We start from the raw sequence: 20972 nt of genomic DNA on the forward strand, positions 1-20972 counted from the left end.
GCCGCCCAAATATTCACGCAAAGAAAGATTATTCTCGCTGTAGTATTGTTGTTGCCGCCGCCGCTGCCATGTTGTGGAGACGCTGTGTGTTTCATTGTGAAAGCGAAACTACTTTGTTTGGTCTTCCAAAAGAGGAAGACCGCTCCTTCGTCGAATCTGCCGGGCGCGCCGTTCTCAAGCCCGCACTGTGTGACGCATTTTATGGAGGACTGTTTCCTGAACCTGCAGAGTAGCCTACAATGGGTCTGTGCTCAAAGGCTGTTTCTATAAAGTGGGGCAGTTCCAACTTTGCAAGGACAGTATAAGTCATTATAATCAATAATTATGTCCCCACTGGATGCAACAAATGCCTCGTTTGTAATGGGCTTTTATTGGTTTTGTCTCGTCGTGCCGGGAGACACAGCATCACAGTATGGTAAGGAGCGTAACATTTCCGTAACACGCTTGAGGTATTCTGCCAATCACAACTCACTGGATAGCTGGCCAATCAGCGTACACCTCGCTTTTCAGAACGATGAGCTTTGTAAAAATCGACGGGTTTCAGAAAGGCGGGGCATAGAGGAGCAACAATAATGTACATTATGTGGAAAATAATGTGTTTTTTTAACCTTAAACCGCATAAACGCATTGCATTACACCAAATACACAACATAATGTTATTTTTAGCATCGTCATATGACCCCTTTAAGGCTTGCGTTGTCCTGTTTGCAACTGGCTAAAAAGGAAAAAAATATATTTAAGTCCACAGTTTTATGATAAGCTATGAAATCCTTATAATCAAGTGATGATAAACTTACTCTTTGTAAATAAGTAACGTTAGTGAAATTAAAGAGAGATGCTTTAGCTCCATCCCTAATCCTGACAGTCTGGCATTGTCTTGTCAAAGTGCTCACTGTATTGTGCTCATAACACGATATAAACTACAATATAAAGTTAAAACTTAAAAAGAATTCATTTCAACTTTGATTTCGTATTGTCTCAGCTTTCACAGCTTACTAGCGGACATCTAACTATTAATAGTCTGACACTGGTGGCTAATTAAGCTGTCAACATAATGCTAAAAATGACCAAAAAACACACAGAAACAACTGTTCAGTCTTACCTGTGAAAGATAATACCCCGACATCTGTTTTTATTATTGTGCAACGGTTTGTAGATGCCCAAGCTAATACCGAGTCAGGTATGTTTTCGCCTGTCCCAATATGAGAGTTATGGAGAGTTGCCTGCACCAATATGGCAGTGGCGTTGACGTGCGGTCGAGTGGCCAATGAGGCGTCTAGGTATTTATTATGTCTATGGTTCCAACAAAGTAGTTGCCGAGCAACACAGAAGTAAACACAGGTGTATGTTTGTAGAGTAATTTACAACAGTTTCGAACGCGGCTCAACCAATCAGAATCAAGGACCGGAACTATCCGTTTTATAATGTACTTTTTACTACATGGAAGTTTTGGTTGTTTGGGCTTTCAGTGGATGAACAAAAAGGATAAGAAAATATAAAAAATATCTTCATTGCTATTCTGAAATTGAATGAAAGTCTTGAGGGTTTGGAACGACATGAAGTTGAGTAAATGGTAACAGATCTTTCATTTTAGGGTGAACTAACCCTTTAAGTTAAAAGACCTTTCTTTGCTCAACCTCCTGAAAAAACCTGTTTAAACATGGTTTGGTGGACTTGGCTAGTTTAAGCTAGTCTCCTTGGCCAAGCTGATGTTTCGCTGGGCTGCCAAAAAGTCACTTCGAAATAATGCGTCACATTGCACACAGTCATTTTCACTAGCAAATCCACAAATTGTTGCTGTATTTTGATCCTGACAGATTCCTGTGTCAAATGACACTCGTGATTTGCTTTTGGCCACTGTCAGTGAGGACTCCACTGCCTCTCAGATCCATCAGTCTGTGAGTGCTCTCAGCTCCCTTGGGTTGCCTCTGGCCTCACAGGAAGTGGTCAGTGCTCTGAAAGCTCGCATCTCCAAAGAGGATAATGTTTTGACGTAAGTACATTTCCTTACGTTGTTTTGACTTGAGGCTTGCTTTGTGGTATCTTTTTATTTAGTTTGATTTTGAGACCTAACTCTGATTTTCTCTTCTCCTGTCAGAATCATTTTGGCACTGCAGACTGCGTCTCGTCTCTCTCAACAAGCTGAACTTGGAGATATCCTGGAGGAGATTGAGGTGAGAGTTTAGTACGTCACTTCAGATTTATTAGCCACAAAACAGTCAACTGTAAGCCTAGACCAGACTACTGAAATTAAAAAACTTAGGGAAACGTTGCTATATGGTCATAAAAGTAGATTTTATATAAAATATTTTATTTTCTATTTAAATGCACATTTCTTTTAGAAATTGATAATTTATATACTCGATCTTCACAAAATTGTGAATGCACAAGTTACGTGCTAGTCAGAACGTGTAACTCCCATTGTGAATGCTCTATTCCTGTAGGATCACACTGAAAAGACATGGTGCAAAAGCACAAAAAAAAGCACAATATTCTATTAAAATAGTTTGCTAATTATAATGTAACGTACATATCCTGGGACAGCTTGGTGTTGCACATCTTGCACTTAATTGCACAACTGCATTTTCTTCATTATCATGTGATTCGTCCCTGCATTTTTTTGACGCCATAACAAGAAATAATTTTAAATTGAAACATACTGTTGAAGAAAATGATGAGAAAAAAACACAGCTAGGTCATTAATAATATCATCAATATTTTAAAAAGAAACATCTAAATAGAATATGATGTTGCTGTTTGAGCTGTGCTGAGGCTGACGAGTGAATGAACTAGGGGTCGACCGATATGTGTTTTTCAAGACCGATACCAATGCTGATTATTACAGATCAAGTAGACCGATAACCAATATTTTTAACCAATATATATGTCTGGTGTGAAAATGAATGTCAAAATTAAGCATAACAAGGGCTCTGACAAAAACTGCCTTCCCTGGTGTTGGTTGATTGTAGTACTCCCACAGTAAACTCTTTATTTTAAAGAGTTAAACTCTTTATTTTTTGGCAAACAAAGGGTTTACCATTAAAATTAAAACATGGAAGAAATAACGTATTGTGTGATTATTCTTTTAAACAAAAGTTGTAATAATTGTTGTAGTAGTCGGGTTAGAGCAAAAAAAAATTGATTTACAGGGGTATTTTCTTTTTACCTTTGTAATGGCATCATTTTCATCTGTCAAATTAAAAAAATTTAAGCTTTTTAAAATTTCTATTTAAAACAATATAATAAGATGTAGAATAAGACAAATAAGTTACCAATCATATGAAATTAGTATTAATGAAAAATGTGTTTGTACTACAGAGGGTGCACAGAAGAACACAAAAGTGGCTTGTAGGTACATTTTCAGACGTTCAATGATGCTCATAGCTGGCATGAGTGCAATTAAATTCATAAATTCATGTGGAGATTAATGTTTTAAATATAAAATTTTGAATACAGAAATATTAAATGATTTAAATAACTGAAATTATACCTAAAAATGAAACTGAAACCGCCAGCAGGTGGCGGCAAGTCACTGATTTTATCACTGAATCATTCATTCAATTGATTCGTTTGAACGGCTGATTCATTCAGGAATGAAGCAAGTGACTTTCTTTATGAATGGGTAATCATGAATCACTGACGTTCAAAAACGCACTTTCATTCATGAATGAAACAGCTGAGCTGTTACTTTATTTGGAACTATTTTCGTTGATGAAATAGAGCAAAATCAGGCAGTACTTGTTTATTGAACTGTTGTATTAAATCAATATCACATTTGCAAACTCCTTTAATAATTATTAAAAGCTGTCACTCTCCTTATCGCGATCTGTGGGCGCACAGAAAATGAGAGCGTGCGAGTGAGTTCTCAAGACTCAAAAGCACGTGCAAATGATAAGTTTCGTCATCTGTCATCGCGTTATAAGCGCGGAACCTGCAGGAATGAGTAGCATTATTAATAGCCGCAATCCCGCGCCGAAATTCAAGTTCTGCTCTGTGTTCTCTGCTAATAACCCGACTGAATGATGCGAGCAGCATTATGTTGTCAGTGAGAAGCTGCAGCCGTGGCAGGGATAATTTTTGGTGTGCCGGCAGAACAACAACAATGCGCTACATGTTTCTTTTCCCCTCATTTTTTCCAATTAACGGAAATCCGTCATAGCGACGGAAAAATGTAATCCCTGAGTAGTATTATGTATATCATACTGCATCACAGTAATATATTTCTGATAATTTCTTTACGCTAACCTGAACATATATTTTGATGGGTTGCCATGAGGAACTTGTTTCTGTAGTCTATGTAAATGATATGAAGATAGTTTTACTCCAATGAAACTGTCAAATGCTCATGAAGTGACTCTCAGAGGGAGTCAGAGCAGTTCTGGAGATGTTCCATGCTGGATTCATATTTAAATAGTATTTTTGCGGCTTAATATTTACAGATACTAGTCCATATTGCGACTCTATTTAAGTGTACTGACCTACTTTTGATTAATTCAAATTTGATTAAATAAATTCCGTGACATTCTGCATCATATACAGTAAATTACATTTATATGACTGGGTTCTGCGATTCCGTCAGTTTTTTCCGCATCGCGGAGATCAGAGTAATATTGAGGTGTTTTGCAACTTCAGTGTAACGTTAGAGGATTGTGATTTATTGCAGCTTAAGCAACGTCTGCTGCTGCCTCACCTTTGAGAGAGAACTGATGCGTGATCACTGAAGCAGCTCCAGTTAGCAAGCACTTTCAGAGTGAGAGTGAATTCCGCATTGATTGGTCGGACTCGTGACTCCCAACAAATCAGATGGGCGGAGATTGCTTTAGGCCACAGAGTGGTGAGTTCTGACAGGCTGCATCAGAGCCAAATAGCGCGTTTCAAAAGTAAGTTATTTTATTGGCGAATCGGTTTTGAAAATGACCGATAATCATAAAAATGCTTAATTTCGGTGCAGATAATCGGCCAGGCCGATAATTGGTCGACCCCTAGAATGAACACCAGTAAATTAAGTGCTTTAGTAGCACAGCTGATTATTTAACTTAACCAAATGTGTCCTGCATAGGATTAATCAGATATATACAACATAAACCTAAAATTACAACTTAAATTTGCACAAAATCTCACATGCTAAAATACAGGTGCACAAAGATTTTGCAACATAGATTATATTACAACACTGTTTTCATTTATAATTTTTATTTTCAAGTGATTCCTTGCTTCACTGTACACTTTCAGAGCCTTACTTTCACTTTGTTACTCAGGTCTTGATGGTATGCTGTCCCATCACTAACCTATCAGGCGAAATGATCATTGTTTACATGATCAATTATCAATGTCACGTTTGAGTACTCAAATATATTTGAATTATATTTACATTTAGTCATTTAGCAGATGCTTTTATCCAAAGTGACTTACGAATAAGGGCAATAGAAGCAATCAAAACAAAAGAGCAATAATATGTAAGAGCTGTGACAAGTCTCGTTTGGTCTAACGTAGTACACGTAGCAAGGTTTTTATATATACAGTGGGGAAAAAAAGTATTTAGTCAGCCACCAATTGTGCAAGTTCTCCCACTTAAAAACCATTAATACAGGTAAAGAGTGGAGGACAGAGGAGCCTCTTAAAGACAGGTTACAGGTTACAGGTCTGTGAGAGCCAGAAATCTTGCTTGTTTGTAGGTGACCAAATACTTATTTTACCGAGGAATTTACCAATTAATTCTTTAAAAATCCTACAATGTGATTTTCTGGAATTTTTTTTCTCATTTTGTCTCTCATAGTTGAGGTATACCTATGATGAAAATTACAGGCCTCTCTCATCTTTTTAAGTGGGAGAACTTGCACAATTGGTGGCTGACTAAATACTTTTTTGCCCCACTGTATGTATATACAGTGCTGCTTGAAAGTTTGAACCTTTACAATTTTCTATATTTCTGCATAAATATGACCCAATTCATCATCAGATTTTCGCACAAGTCCTGAAAGTAGACAAAGAGAACCCAGTCAACCAAATGAGACAAAAATGTTTTCTTTGTCATTTATTTATTGAGAAAAATGACCCAGTGTTACATTTCTGTGCGGTGCAAAAGTATATGCATCTCTAAGATTAGCTGTTAATTTGAGGGTGAAATTAGAGTCCATCTGTTCAGAGATGTTTTCAAACAGTGGAATGACTATCGGGTGTCATTGCCTGCCCTGTTTTATTTAGAGAACAGGGATCTATGAAAGTCTGATCACGTTTGCGGAAGTGAATCATGGCACGAACAAAGGAGATCTCTGAGGACCTCAGAAAAAGAGGAGTTGTTGCTCATCAGGCTGGATAAAGGTTACAAAACCATCTCTAAAGAGTTTGGACTCCACAAATCCACGGTCAGACAGATTGTGTAGAAATGGAGGAGATTCAAGACCACTTTTACCCTCCCCAGAAGCAGTCGACCAACAAAGATCACTCCAAAAGCAAGACCTGTAATAGTCTGCGAGGTTGCAAAGGAACCCAGGGTAACTTCTAAGCAACTAAAGGCCTTTCTCACATTGGCTAATGTTAATGTTCATGAATCCACCATCAGGAGAACACTGAACAACCATGGTGTGCATGGCAGAGTTGCAAGGAGAAAGCCACTGATCTCCAAAAAGAAAATCACTGCCCGTCTGCAGCTTGCTAAAGATCATGTGGACAAGCCAGAGAAGTATTGGAGAAATGTTTTGTGGACCGATGAGACCAAAATATAATTTTTTGGTTTATATGAGAAGTGAACTGTTTGGAGAAAAGAACACACTGCATTCCAACATAAGAACCTCATCCCATCTGCGAAACATGGTGGTGGTAGTATCGTGGTTTGGGCCCGTTTTGCTGCATCTGGGCCAGGACGACTTACTATCATTGATGGAAGAATGAATTCTGAATTATTCCAGCATATTCTAAAGGAAAATGTTAGGACATCTGTCCGAGAACTGAGTCTCAAGAGAAACTGGGCCATGCAGCAAGGCAACGACCCCAAGCACACAAGTCATTTTATCAAAGGATGGTTAAAGAAAGACAAAGTTAATGTTTTGGAATGACTGAGTCAGAGTCTGGACCTTAATTCAATTGAAATGTTGTGGAAGGAGCTGAAGCAAGCAGTTCATAGGAGGAAACCCATAACATCACAGAGTTGAAGTGGTTCTGTACTGAGGAATGAGCTAAAACTAATACAAGCCGTTGTGCAGGACTGGTCAGCAGTTACAAGAAACTTTACCTGCAGTTACTGCTGCAAAATTGGGTCACACTAGATACTGAAAGCAAAGATTCACATACTTTTGCACCGCACAGAAATCTTACACTGGGTCATTTTTCTCAATACATTTCTCAAGAAAATATTTTTGTCTCATTTGTTTGATTGGGTTCTCTTTGTCTACTTACAGGACTTGTGCGAAAATCTGATGAATTGGGTAATATTTATGCAGAAATATAGAAAATTGTAAAGGGTTCACAAACATTAAAGCAGCAAATTACTGAAATGAACTTTTCCACGACATTCTAATTTATTGAGATGCACCTGTATAAATATATATATAATAAAAAGAAAACAAGTAGATAGAATAGTGTTGGAGGGTCAATTTTTTTAATAAAAAAAAGAGTTGAAAGAATAGAAAGGTGTTAGAGGGTCTTTTTTTTTTTAAATGGAATGGTTTTAGAGGGTCAAGTTTTTTTTTTTATATAAATGAAAAGAAAATAAGTAGATAAAATAGAAATAGGGTAACACTTTATTTTTTGTACTTAAAATTATAATAACAATGAATTATGCATAATTACATGCAAGTAACCCTAAACCAAATCCTAACCCTAACCATATAGTAAGTACATGTAGTTAATTAATATTACTCAGTACTTATATGTATAATTACACTGTAACAAGAGCACCTTAAATTAAAGTGTAACCAGAAATAGGATAGAGAGTGCTAGTGTTAGTGGGTGAATTGTGGATGGAAGAGATGTGTTTTAGTTTCATGAAGATGGCTAAGTGCTCAGCTGTTCGAATTGAGTCGGGCAGGTCGTTCCACCAGCAAGTACCGCCGCTATTTACAATGTAATTCAGTTAGTATAACAATTTGACTTTCTGTAGGCTATTTTAGGGTAGTGAATTAATCTAACAATTAATGTTATTTTTTAAATTAATGTACATTTTAATTGATTGTTACTAACTGCTTATGGGTAAATCTCACAAATGTCCATGGTCATGTTTCATACCAGTTAAAAAAAATAGAAATAATATGCTTCATTATTCATTTGCTACAATTATATGTGCAAAATACGAAGAAAAAAATCTTAATGGTCCTATAATAAGTAACATAAGTGTTTTTATTAACAGTCAACTGAAGACAAATCTACTTTGCACTGTGTTTCAAACTTTTCTGATTGGTCACATTTGCTGTGTACCAGAAAACAGCTTTTTATATAATAATTTTTTGGAATTCTAGTATGATTTGTATATTTTTCTTCATTGTAGGATCTCGCTGCCCGTTTAGATGATCTGAGTGGAGTGTATCTTCAGTTTGAGGAGGGGCTGGAGACCACAGCACTGTTTGTTTCTGCGGCGTATGCCCTGTCTGATCATGTGGACATGGAGCCCCCCCTGAAAGAGGTTCACAGTTTAGCCCACTCAAAATAAAGCTATAACTATGTACAGCAAATACTTTCTGTAAGTGTTTGAAGTGCTGTCTCAAGATAAATGGCTCCTCTACTTGTCCATCACAGGATCAGGTAATCCAGCTAGTGAACTCCATCTTCAGTAAGAAGTCTTGGGACTCTCTATCAGAGGCATTCAGTGTAGCTAGTGCAGCTGAATCACTTTCCAACAATCGCTTCCATGTGCCCGTCATTGTCAGTGCCCAGGGCCCTGCTGCTATATCCCACAGCCAGCCCTTCCTCCGGGTAGGCCTCAGTTTTGAGTGTGTTCTCTCTCTCTCTCTCTCTCTCTCTATATATATATATATATATATAATATTTTGTTTGTTTCATTGTTTTGTTCTTTTGTTTACTCAGCTGTAATGTCTGTGTTTGTTACTGCAGCTTCAGGTGACGGATGTCCTTTGTCAGCCCCTCAGTTCAGCAAGTGTGCTGGTGGAGTCAGCCAGTACTAGTTCATCAAAATCTGCCATCCTAAGCCAGGCACCATTCACCCTCAGAGAGTATGTGCATTGCAGTTGACGACTTTAAAATAATAGATAATGCCATACAAATTTTGAAACTGCAGAAAAAACGAACATGCTACTAAACATACTTCATTAAAAAAAGTTAAAGAGTTAGTTTGCCCAAAAATGTACTCATCCTCATGCCTTTCCAAACCCATAAGTTTTCATTCATTTCATTCGTTGGAGCTAAACTCTACAGAGCATTGGCCCTCGAGGGTAAGATTTGAGGAACCCTGCTTTATATGATGAACATATTTAATTTAGGCTTTTATTCATATATAAACATTAATCATCACACATAGATAGAGCACATTTAAATATGTTAAACGACAGTTCAAACGTGCATGCTTGACCAGCAAGAACCAATGAGTTTTATTCTTGCGTGTCAATCACGTACGTTTGAGTTTATGAGTTTATCTATAATACATACGTGTGTTCACACTTGTAGTTCGGTTCGTTTGGTCCATTTGGTCCGGACCAAAAAGGAAAATGATACATTTGGTCCTGGTCCGCTTAGCGTTCACATTGGCATTTTTGACAGCAAACCTAAAGACATCGAACCTAACGGCATAGTGATATGTTCACAACCTGATTGGTCGGCTTGAATGACGTATATATCATGACTGAACTCACCGAACACCCCAAACAAAAGGTGCGTTAGACTTAAAGCAGCGCTGCGGGTGTATGATATCAAAGCACCCATTAACTGATCGGTCCGCTCTGTGCCGCTTTCAGGCGAACACACCTAATGCCGTCTGCTGGACTAAACGTGCTCATTCTTGCGTGTACATATAATTTTATTTTCACCACCTGCAAACTCACAAGGAGCGCATTAAAAGGCACTTTACCTCATCGTTGCTCCACCATCTGCTCGTTTTGGTTACACCGCGTCGTCAAATCATGTCGCATAGCGTCACATCTTGTCATTACTTCCTGTTTTTGGTTCATTCAGAAGTATTTGGTCCGTGTTGCGTTCATATATCATTTAAACTGCACCAGAGTTCATTTGGAAGCTGACCGAGACCCATCTTTTCAGCGGTCTCGGGGTGTATTCACACCAGGAAAGTCCGCTAGTTCACTTGCATCCAGCGATATCGTCGACTTGATTGCACAGACACTTTTTAAACTGAACTGAGCTGGATGTTGACATCACTGAATTCAGTGATGAACTGCCTTTAACTGAAAATTGAGTGTTTACTATTATCATTTTGCATTATTGACACAATATTTTCCTAATTAATTCTGTACAGTTGCTTTGACACAATCTGTATTGTTAAAAGCGCTATATAAATAAAGGTGACTTGACTTGACTTGCTTTGGTCCGGACCAAATACAATGTTGATTTTTTTTTGTTTGGTGTGGTTCGCTTTAACACTGCCCTTTTTACAAGTGAACCAGAAATTGTAAACAAAACCAAACGTGTGCTAAAGGTCATCCATTCATTGGACAGAAATTCTCAAGCGTACCAGAGATCGTTTGGAACCGGACCGAGACAGAAATTCTCAAGCGTACCAGAGTTTGTTTGGAACCGGACCGAGACAGAAATTCTCAAGCGTACCAGAGTTCGTTTGGAACCAGACCGAGACCACCTCTTCAGCTGGGTCTCGGTGCGGTTGTTTGGTCCGCACCCGAGTGCGATTGCTGTATTCACACCTGCCCAAAATATCCTCACCAAGGGGGGAAACGAACTTGAGTTCGATTCAATCGAACCAAACAAGACAGGTGTGAATACACCATCGGTCCGCTTGTTTGGTGCGCACCAGGGTTCGGATGGCAGCGTTCACACATGCTCAAGTGAACCGCACTAACAGAGCAATCGCACCAGGGTTTGTTTTAATCGAACCAAACATGACAAGTGTGAAAAACTATCCCTTTATGTAGTGTGCACAGTGCTTTAATATTTTATTATTTAATATTTTACTCCGTAAAAGAGTTCCAAACTCTGGATAAGTAACATAATATGCCTGACAACATTGATCATTTAATTTGGAAATATTTCCTATGTTTTAAAGACTGTCCTTTGTTTCACAGTGAGGTTTTTGAGCTGAATTTCATGGCCAGCCAACCAGCGAGTGGCTACTATCAGTTCTCTGTTGCCATTGCTGGTGACAGCCGATTTGTTGCCAACCATGTTGAGGTACTTAACTGAATCTTTGAAATGTGCTAGGAAAATCAAAAGTTTAGTTGTTTGTATCTGTTCTGTATCTTGTGTGTCGTGCCTTGTCGTGACCTCAATGTGTTGACCTCAGCGTTTAACTCGTTAATTGTTGCGATGAACCGTGATTCATTTCCTCATTCACTCAACATTCACGTTTAATTGGTCTGAAGTGTGTTCATTCACATTGTAGCTATGTAAAGAATAATTGCTCTGACTGTTCAGTGTACAATTATAAGGTCAAGAGCATGTCACATTTGCTGTGGAGAAGTCATTGGCCTCTTTCACTGAACAAAGTAAAAAAAAGGCACAATTACTGTAATTGCTGTAGTTTTTTCTTTCTTCCAGCATATTCACACTTACGAGTGTCCATTTTAATGGATTGAAATAATTCTTATTGTATTGTGTGATTTTAAAGCCTTAGATTGAAACTTGTTCGATTTACTTTCTCAGCTCAAGGTAAAGGTCTCTACTCGAGTTGCCATCAACAACATGGATTTGTCTGTCGTGGACAAGGACCAGAGCACTGGCCCCAAAACTACCAGGTAAGATTAGCTTTTATCAAGCTCTATTTGATGAATTTTCATTTTATTATATAATTGAGCCAGCATATGTTTGATCTCTGTCTTTCAGAGTAGAATATCCAACTAAAGCCAAAGCACCTTTTATGGCAGACAGCCATCAAAACTTTGCCATGGCGTTCCAGTTAGTTGATGAGACCACAGGAGTGGAGCTCACCCCCCACCAGGTGATTATCCCATCCAAAATGCTTCTCTTTTATGCATAAAGCATGACAAGTTAATAAATTCTGCCTTCATTTTATAGTCTTATGTTTTTGCCTTCATTAGAGAGACAAGCCTTTTTGTGAGGTTTTGATTCTTAAAACTGTCATTGATTAAGCCCATGTCATCATCAATATCTCACTCCAAGCAAATGCACTGTTCAAAAACATTTGAATGAACTGATTCAAGTGATTGCTTTCAGACCTTTGTGAGGTTACACAACCAGAAGACAGGTCAGGAGGTTGTGTTTGTGGCTGAACCCGACAGTAAGAATTTGTATAAGTTTGAGCTGGATACAACTGAGAGAAAGACAGAGTTTGACTCCATCTCTGGCACCTATGCTCTTTACTTGATGATGGGAGATGCTACGCTGGAGAACCCCATTTTGTGGAACGTGGTAAGGCAGTTATTTTCATTAGAGAACTGTGGACTCTTGAAATAGACTTTTGTAAGTGCGGTGTTGTTTTTGTCTTTCGTCTGACATGTTTGTTAATGTTGAATTGGCATTGTCCTTGCAAAAAGACATGGATTTAGTCTTTATTAGACTTAATTTTTCTCAAAGGCTGACGTTGTGCTGAAGTTCTTAGATGAAGAGGCACCTTCAACAATTCAGGCTAAAACTTTGTACACGCCCAAACCAGAAATCCAGGTAAGCACAATGGTACACAGGGACAACAGGATATTATATATATATATATGTATATGTATATGTATATGTTTATTAGTTCAGGTTCATTAAAAAAAAAAATTTGTGTTAATATAATTAGTAATTACACAGTTTGTTAAAATAGAACAATGCAGGTATTGCTGTTTATGTATTGCATTTAAAAAAAAAAAAATAATTTTTTATAACTTTTTCAACTTTTCAACTCTTTCTTAAACTTAAGTTATACTGTTTCCTTTTTTAATTGATTATATATATATATATATATATATATATATATATATATGTATATGTATATGTTTATTAGTTCAGGTTCATTAAAAAAAAAAAATTGTGTTAATATAATTAGTAATTACACAGTTTGTTAAAATAGAACAATGCAGGTATTGCTGTTTATGTATTGCATTTAAAAAAAAAAAAAAAATTTTTTATAACTTTTTCAACTTTTCAACTCTTTCTTAAACTTAAGTTATACTGTTTCCTTTTTTAATTGATTATGTTTGGTTGAAATGATGTATATCGAAAGGCTAAAAATATCAATATCAAAATATGCCCAGTCCTATTTGTTATGTAATTTCTGTATTTTTTTTTTTTTTTACTAATAATATTGTTTCTACAGCATCTATTCCGAGAGCCAGAGAAGAAGCCACCCACAGTTGTGTCCAATGCATTTACTGCCTTGGTCCTCTCTCCGTTTCTGCTCCTGCTCATACTGGTAATGGTCTTCTGACCCGTTATTATGGGTGCACGTAAAAACTGACATGCTATTAAATGAAACTATGTAAAATAATGTTTTGATTTGTCAGTTAAAAAAAAGATACATATTCGGTCTATCATTCTGTCATTCACTCTGTCTGTCATGCTCATGTTTCTCCATTTTGCCTATACAGTGGGTTAAACTTGGAGCCAATATCTCAAACTTCACACTGTCACCCAGCACTTTTCTCTTCCACATAGGCCACGCAGGTAAGTCGACTGACTTTTATTACATAGCATTCGGTACTTGACGTGATCAATAGAGTTAATAGAGTGCAACAGTAGGATTCAGAAAGTATGAATCTCATTCTCTTCATAGAGAAATAGATTTTTTACAATGAAATATAAATCAGTTGTTGTCAATGGTTTTTTTCCTTTAGAACTCAAAATCCAGCACAGTACAAAAAGAATGTACACAGTACTTAGAATGAAATAGGCTGTGAATTAACCAATTAATTTATTTTATATATATTTTTTTTTTGGTGATTTTTCTCAAGTTTATCATAACCAGATTTACACATTGAATTTCCAAATTAATGTACAATCGAATAGAAAATGTCCAGTGGAATATTTCATGGAATATTTGATGAGAAATGTTGATGGAATATTTAACTTAAATTGAGATAAGCAGCAAAACAGTTATCCATGTATGGAGTGGAGCAAAGTAACTATGCACAATTGTAATGTTTGCTTAGTTTTTTCACCTTTCACTGCTCTTAGAACAGACCTGCATCCAATTTAACTTTTGAAATGTTACATGCTTCTGAGAGAAAATTGAAAATTCTTTTTTTTTTCTTCACTTGCAGCTATGTTGGGTCTAATGTATGTGTACTGGACTCACTTGAACATGTTCCAGACTATGAAGTATTTGGCTATCATAGGCAGCCTCACATTCCTGGCTGGGAACCGCATGCTGGCACAAAAAGCTGTGAAAAGGTACAGTAACTGTTTTAAACTGATATTGCTTCTATTGTCCTTTGCCAGCACCCGAATGGAAAGCATATTATTTAGACTGTCCGAATCATTCACTTTCCCTTATAAAGTGCACTATGTGCCTTTTACTCACCATATAGAAAACTGAATAAGTGACCGATTTCCACTGCAGTTATAGCACCGTTTTTATCATGTAGTGGGTGGGATGCTTCAGATTCTAAAGAGCATTTGATTTGAAAAGAAAATCTGATGAGAAGCTAAAATGCAGAATGATGTCATCAAAATTATTTATCCGTAGTGGCGGTAGAGAGAGAGACTATCAATTTTTAATGCATGTAACCTCTAAATGCAAATTTTGCCATTGTTTTTGAGCACACTAGCTAATGGATAATCTAAACATTAGCCTATTCAGACATAAACAGCATTTACTCTCGCACAGTGAAACTTTCCTGGCGAAAAAGGTGCAATTGTATGTGCAAGTGTATGTAAAAGTAGCGTGTAGTAACGTTTTTGATTGAAAGTGCAAATGGACCAGTGTTAGTATCATGAAGCTAGTCTTATGCACAGTTTTTAGCAGCCTTAAAGGCCAAATTGAATGGTCATTCAAGCAGTGTTCATTTCATTGACTAATAATTATCATCATCATTTTCGTCAACAACATTTTTTCCACCGACGACAACAAGACGATAACGAACTAAAACCCTTTTTGAATGACAAAAACTATGACGAAAATCTATTGACATTTTCGTCAACGAATAAAAACGAGACGAAAATGTTAGGGAGGGACGATTTGGGAAGAGATTCATTAAGAATGAATCTGCTGTGTGGTTCAGAGGTTAGATGCATACATTTGAACCGGCGGGACATAAGCTAAAATATACTTGCTGCACGTCTCATAAAATGTTAAAAAATGTCAATATGTGGGTGTAATAGAAGAGCAGACATATGGATAAATCTGACGACGCAAGAGAGAACTCAATTCGTTCCGGTTTTCTGAGCGCAGACACTGAAGCATACACACAGAAAGCGCGTCTCACAGCACACAAGGCAGGGCCCCAGACAAAAAAATTGAGCAAGGAGCCATTGGCTCCTATAAGCAAAAACTTATTTTTTTTAGGTGCCACAGAATAAACGTGTTTTATTTATTTTATTATTATTATTGTTTTAACATTTTAACATATTAATCATACTGTCATGTGTTTGTCTCATCTTTTCTTGACTTTATCAGCGTTTTAATCCATCTTGTAGATGACCTGGGAACTAAGGTTCATTTAAAGTGGGAACTAAATGTCTTTTCCAACTTGAAATATACAGTCACAAAGAATTGTTCATTACACAGAATCTGTACCAATATCATGGACCATAAGCATCACTTGGCCACTGAGTGTAGTTTGGGCTCCTCCTAAATGCGCATCCTATAAATGTTGTCATATGTCTTTCACACATTCAGTCTGTTTTTCTTCATTAGTAAAATGCAATTTTATAGGAGGAGTTGAATCATGTAGGCAACAGGTTAAGTAAAAATATTAATATTCAATAGCTCAAACATATAGCAAAATGCTCCTCTTTAGTTATTTTTCTAGCTGACTAATGAGTTTATGGACGCCGAATGGTTATTCAGAGGTAAATGTATTATTATGTTGCGATGTTTACAAGCGTTACACGTTTTCCACAGTTTGACACAGAATGAGCGATTACATGAGACATTTCAGTAAGTTGTACTGTAGGCTCTCTTATAAAATAGCCTACCTTTTGATGTTAATTCATGTTCATTATGTACTATAGTAGTAAAGAGAAAGATTAAATGGGTTCACTTGCCGCTTGAACTGAGGCGCTAAAGCGATCACGCCTGCTGCATTAAAGAGCGCCAAAACCGTATTTATTGTTTGAATTTCGTTATTAATTTGAAAAATTGTAAAGCTGATACTTTTATTTAAAATGAACAAAGCACAAAGCTTTTTTGCAATTACTGGACGGCAAGTAATCAAATAATATGAAGTTCACGCATTAACAGAACACCGCATATAGACTAAGATCTTGATAAGAAGATGCCATATTAGTAATGATTATAATCGAGAATTGTTAACGATATTGTCAATGTCCACACAGCTGACAGCTCTACCCGTTGTAGTTTGTTCAAGTTGTGCACGAAATAGATGCTGCTTTAGACGCATATCTCCGTCTTTTCAATCTCTCTCGCGCTGCTCAACTGAACTGCGTTTATCAGGTGTGTATCAGCGCTGCAGAGATGAGCACGGTTTCAAACTTTTTTCCCACTAAAACTTTGCTGCGCATCGTCTCAGTTTAATATGTGAACATAACAAAAGATGTGATCACAAAGCAATCAGGAAAAAAGGCATTACATGCAAATTTTTAAGTCATAACATGTAAATATATACAGGTGCATCTCAATAAATTAGAATGTTGTGGAAAAGTTCATTTGTTTCAGTAATTCAACTCAAATTGTGAAACTCGTGTATTAAATAAATTCAGTGCACACAGACTGAAGTAGTTTAAGTCTTTGGTTCTTTTAATTGTGATGATTTTGGCTCACATTTAACAAAAACCCTTTTTGTTCACTATCTCGACAAATTAGAATATGGTGACATGCCAATCAGCTAAGCAATTCAGTCTGTGTGCATTGAATTTATTTAATACACGAGTTTCACAATTTGAGTTGAATTACTGAAATAAATGAACTTTTCCACGACATTCTAATTTATTGAGATGCACCTGTAGTCGCCAGTGGCGACCTCAGCGAAAAAATTATATTTTTGGTCGCCAATGCGACCCTTTCAGTCGCAATCTGGAGCCCTCTCTTGCGACGCATGAACGGCGAATTACACACACAATTGTGTCGAATTGTCCGTTTTGACGAGTATTCACGTAAATGCAGTTGATTACGTCTTAAGTGAACGTAAGCAGTAGGGACAACGTGTATCAGTACATTGCATCCATTGCAGCTGTGCATTCGGTTTCAAAGGGATAGCAGCCTAATTTAGTTGCTATTGTCCGAGTCAATAATTGATGTTATCATGTTAAAAATTTGTTACTCAAGCAACAAAAGAAAGACAGAAAATCTCTCACTGCTCTTAACTGGAAAACTTTAGTAGCCCTAAAGATTAATCTAAATTTATTCATAGAAATAAATATGTCTGCTTGAAAGAATGAAGAATATGGTAAACAAGTTGCTATAAAGAATGCATAATTAGTAGGGGTGTAACGATTCACTTGTTTTATCGATGCGTCGATTACAAACCCTGACAATGCATATGCATCGATCTTGAAACATGATTTTTGAATCGTGAATCGCCGATTTCAGACCGTAATTGATTTAAAACGCTAAGAATCGAATGAATCGCGATTTCTATAGCGATTCAATGCTTTCAAAATATATACATATTCAATTACTACAAGAACGGCGAATTACACACACAATTGTGTCGAATTGTCCGTTTTGACGAGTATTCACGTAAATGCAGTTGATTACGTCTTAAGTGAACGTAAGCAGTAGGGACAACGTGTATCAGTACATTGCATCCATTGCAGCTGTGCATTCGGTTTCAAAGGGATAGCAGCCTAATTTAGTTGCTATTGTCCGAGTCAATAATTGATGTTATCATGTTAAAAATTTGTTACTCAAGCAACAAAAGAAAGACAGAAAATCTCTCACTGCTCTTAACTGGAAAACTTTAGTAGCCCTAAAGATTAATCTAAATTTATTCATAGAAATAAATATGTCTGCTTGAAAGAATGAAGAATATGGTAAACAAGTTGCTATAAAGAATGCATAATTAGTAGGGGTGTAACGATTCACTTGTTTTATCGATGCGTCGATTACAAACCCTGACAATGCATATGCATCGATCTTGAAACATGATTTTTGAATCGTGAATCGCCGATTTCAGACCGTAATTGATTTAAAACGCTAAGAATCGAATGAATCGCGATTTCTATAGCGATTCAATGCTTTCAAAATATATACATATTCAATTACTACAAGCACAAATTAATGGAGACCTTGAACAGTGTTCGTGCCCTCGCATCTTTCTTTCATGCGCTCCACTATTTACCGCCTGTGACTGTCACAGAATTGCGCTCCGTTCGTCTCACCGACACATTTTCTGAGCAGCTGATGTGTGATCTCTCCTTAGTACTCGTGGCCAGTCATGTTAAAGTGAAGTAGTTTTCTTTTCTGTAGATTTTCAATGGCTCTCGTTCATACCGACAACATTACCTGATTTATTGCATGGACGGAGCAAAAATTTAAGTGTCTAAAGCACACGCACATTTCCATTGAATGATAAATGTGTTTTAACAATGTCGTTCAACCGAATGTACAAAGGAAACTGTTCAAATAACCACAGCATTAACAACAACCTTGAAATAAGAGTGAGAGGTTTATCTGATAATCAGATGCATGAAAGTAGCGTTTGTTGCTAGCAAACAGACATCGGGCGCGTTTTCTTTCAGAATCATTATTCACCGATGGAGAAGAAAATTTAAATACTATAGCATTTTATTTTATGAAAATTGGATAAAGAACTTTTCGCACTAAAGAGAATTGATCTCGCGCTCAAAGAACTTAAGACGTGCCAGGCTATATCTGCAGCTAATCTGAATAAAAAGCAGAATGAACTGATGAAACGTTAAGATAATAAACACAACAAATAAATCAAATTTATGAATGATGCAGTGCTAATTGACATAACATTTATTACAGTACAGAAACTATGAAGTATATTTTCTACCTACTTCTGTGCAGAAATTTGAAATAATTGTTTGTAGTATATAAAACAATCATAAAATTGCCATTAGGGAAAAATTCTAGATTACAAATGATTGATTATTGTCGAGCAGTGTATTTTGATTTCTTATAGCAAATTCAAAGTAAAAGATAAGAAAATAATTCCTTGTAAAAAATAATAATTATAATAATACATACATACATAAAATTATTGTATTTGACATTTCTGTCATTTCTGAAATGATGGCTACGCCCCTGGTGTTACAAAATGTTAGCCTATACAGAATACTTTTAAAGCTCTTCTCCTTTTTTTTTTTAAATCTTGGCTTACATAAATTTTTACGTATGCTTTGTCATGCCATAGCATCATTAAACCAGCATCTAACAATGGACAAAAGTGTTTTTTTTTCTTTAACCTATGGTTCTCTAATCATAAAGGCTTCTGTGTAATTTGCCCCCTGACTAAGCATTTAAAGAATTTAGGGGAAGCATTTAAATAATCCTGTGAATGCACATAAAGAATGCAGAATCGAATTGAATCGTTCTAAATTTGCAAAAAATCGTTCTTGAATCGAATTGAAAACCTGTGAATCGAATCGAATCGCTGTTTATCCAAAGATTCACAGCCCTAATAATTAGCCTATATAACCATTGGTATTTCATTAATATGAAGACCATGTTCTTCTTTATGAGAAGTGGTTTTATTTAATTTTAACAAAGGCATGTTGTGTGTCACCGCCGTTAAATCGGTGTCTATCATGATAAAACCTTAATATCAAACCTATATAATGAGTTTGTATATTTTAGAGAAATGCTTAATAAATGCACTGTAACTAAACCCATTAGATTTTAGCCGACTAAATTTACTGTAGATTTAGTCGACTAAAACTAAATACAATTCAGATGACTAAAATATGACTAAAACTAAATGGCGTTTTAGTCAAATGACTGACTAAAACTAAATCAGAATTTGCTGTCAAAATTAACACTGCATTCAAGTCACTGTGATATGTTGCTTAATTTTAGGTTGCCATCAAAATTATGTATATGTAGCGAATATTTGATATATCATTCAGTCCTTTTTTCTGACGTGGTAAAAAGGCAGCTTTTAATTGCACTATTTGTCAAAATAGAGGCTTGGATTTTATCTCTGTCCCCTTTGTGTCTTCACTCTGAACCTTCTGCTGAACTTGTGGGTGTGTTGCCGTCTCTCAGCTCTGTAGTGTGTGCTTGGGTTACTCAGAAGTGGTTTCCTCTCTTCATTTTCTGCCTTTTGGGACTAGATTAATTTCACAGATTTACATGTACCTCCCCGAGTATGCCCTGCTTTCAGGGATGATTACTCACCTAATTAAACTGTAGTGCCTTCAGAAAGACCTTAGAGAGAACATAAGTGTTCATTCAGTGTTTAGTTTTAACCTGAAATGTTTTGTTTTTCCCTAGGCCCAATTCTGCACAGATACACATTCCTCTAATGCATTCTTAGAAGGTTTTGACTTCTGCTTGTCTAGAGTTTTATCTCTTTTCCATTTGTACATACAGCAATCAACAGCAAAGCGACCTAAAATCGTTATCAGTGAGAGTTAGTGACTTCCGCTGGCATGATTGACAGTTGGTGATGTGACCGATGAGAAAAGTATAACTTTATGCAAATGTCAACAACTACTAATGTCAGTGAATTGGAGCTCATCCATCCACCATGAGATCTTATTTTTACTGCCATGTCATTGTTTGGCAGATTTTCAAAAGGTATTGCCAGTTACACAGC

At 36.6% G+C, this 20972-nt stretch overlaps 1 protein-coding gene across 2 annotated transcripts in view; it reads left to right on the forward strand.

The window, feature by feature from the left end:
* Window positions 1–20972, forward strand: part of rpn2 (ribophorin II) — a 28419-nt gene that overhangs the window by 4838 nt on the left and 2609 nt on the right. For both annotated transcript variants that reach the window (XM_016241492.1, XM_016241491.1), the window contains exons 4-16: window positions 1818–1993; window positions 2099–2174; window positions 8483–8617; window positions 8731–8907; window positions 9046–9164; window positions 11199–11304; window positions 11776–11867; window positions 11956–12070; window positions 12307–12501; window positions 12667–12753; window positions 13388–13483; window positions 13659–13734; window positions 14331–14460. In XM_016241492.1, coding sequence (XP_016096978.1) covers window positions 1818–1993; window positions 2099–2174; window positions 8483–8617; window positions 8731–8907; window positions 9046–9164; window positions 11199–11304; window positions 11776–11867; window positions 11956–12070; window positions 12307–12501; window positions 12667–12753; window positions 13388–13483; window positions 13659–13734; window positions 14331–14460 — 1580 coding nt within the window. The remainder of the gene's footprint in view (window positions 1–1817; window positions 1994–2098; window positions 2175–8482; window positions 8618–8730; window positions 8908–9045; window positions 9165–11198; window positions 11305–11775; window positions 11868–11955; window positions 12071–12306; window positions 12502–12666; window positions 12754–13387; window positions 13484–13658; window positions 13735–14330; window positions 14461–20972) is intronic.

Source organism: Sinocyclocheilus grahami, unplaced genomic scaffold, assembly GCF_001515645.1.
Source record: "Sinocyclocheilus grahami isolate Dianchi unplaced genomic scaffold, SAMN03320097.WGS_v1.1 scaffold623.1, whole genome shotgun sequence".
Taxonomy (NCBI): Eukaryota; Metazoa; Chordata; class Actinopteri; order Cypriniformes; family Cyprinidae; genus Sinocyclocheilus; species Sinocyclocheilus grahami.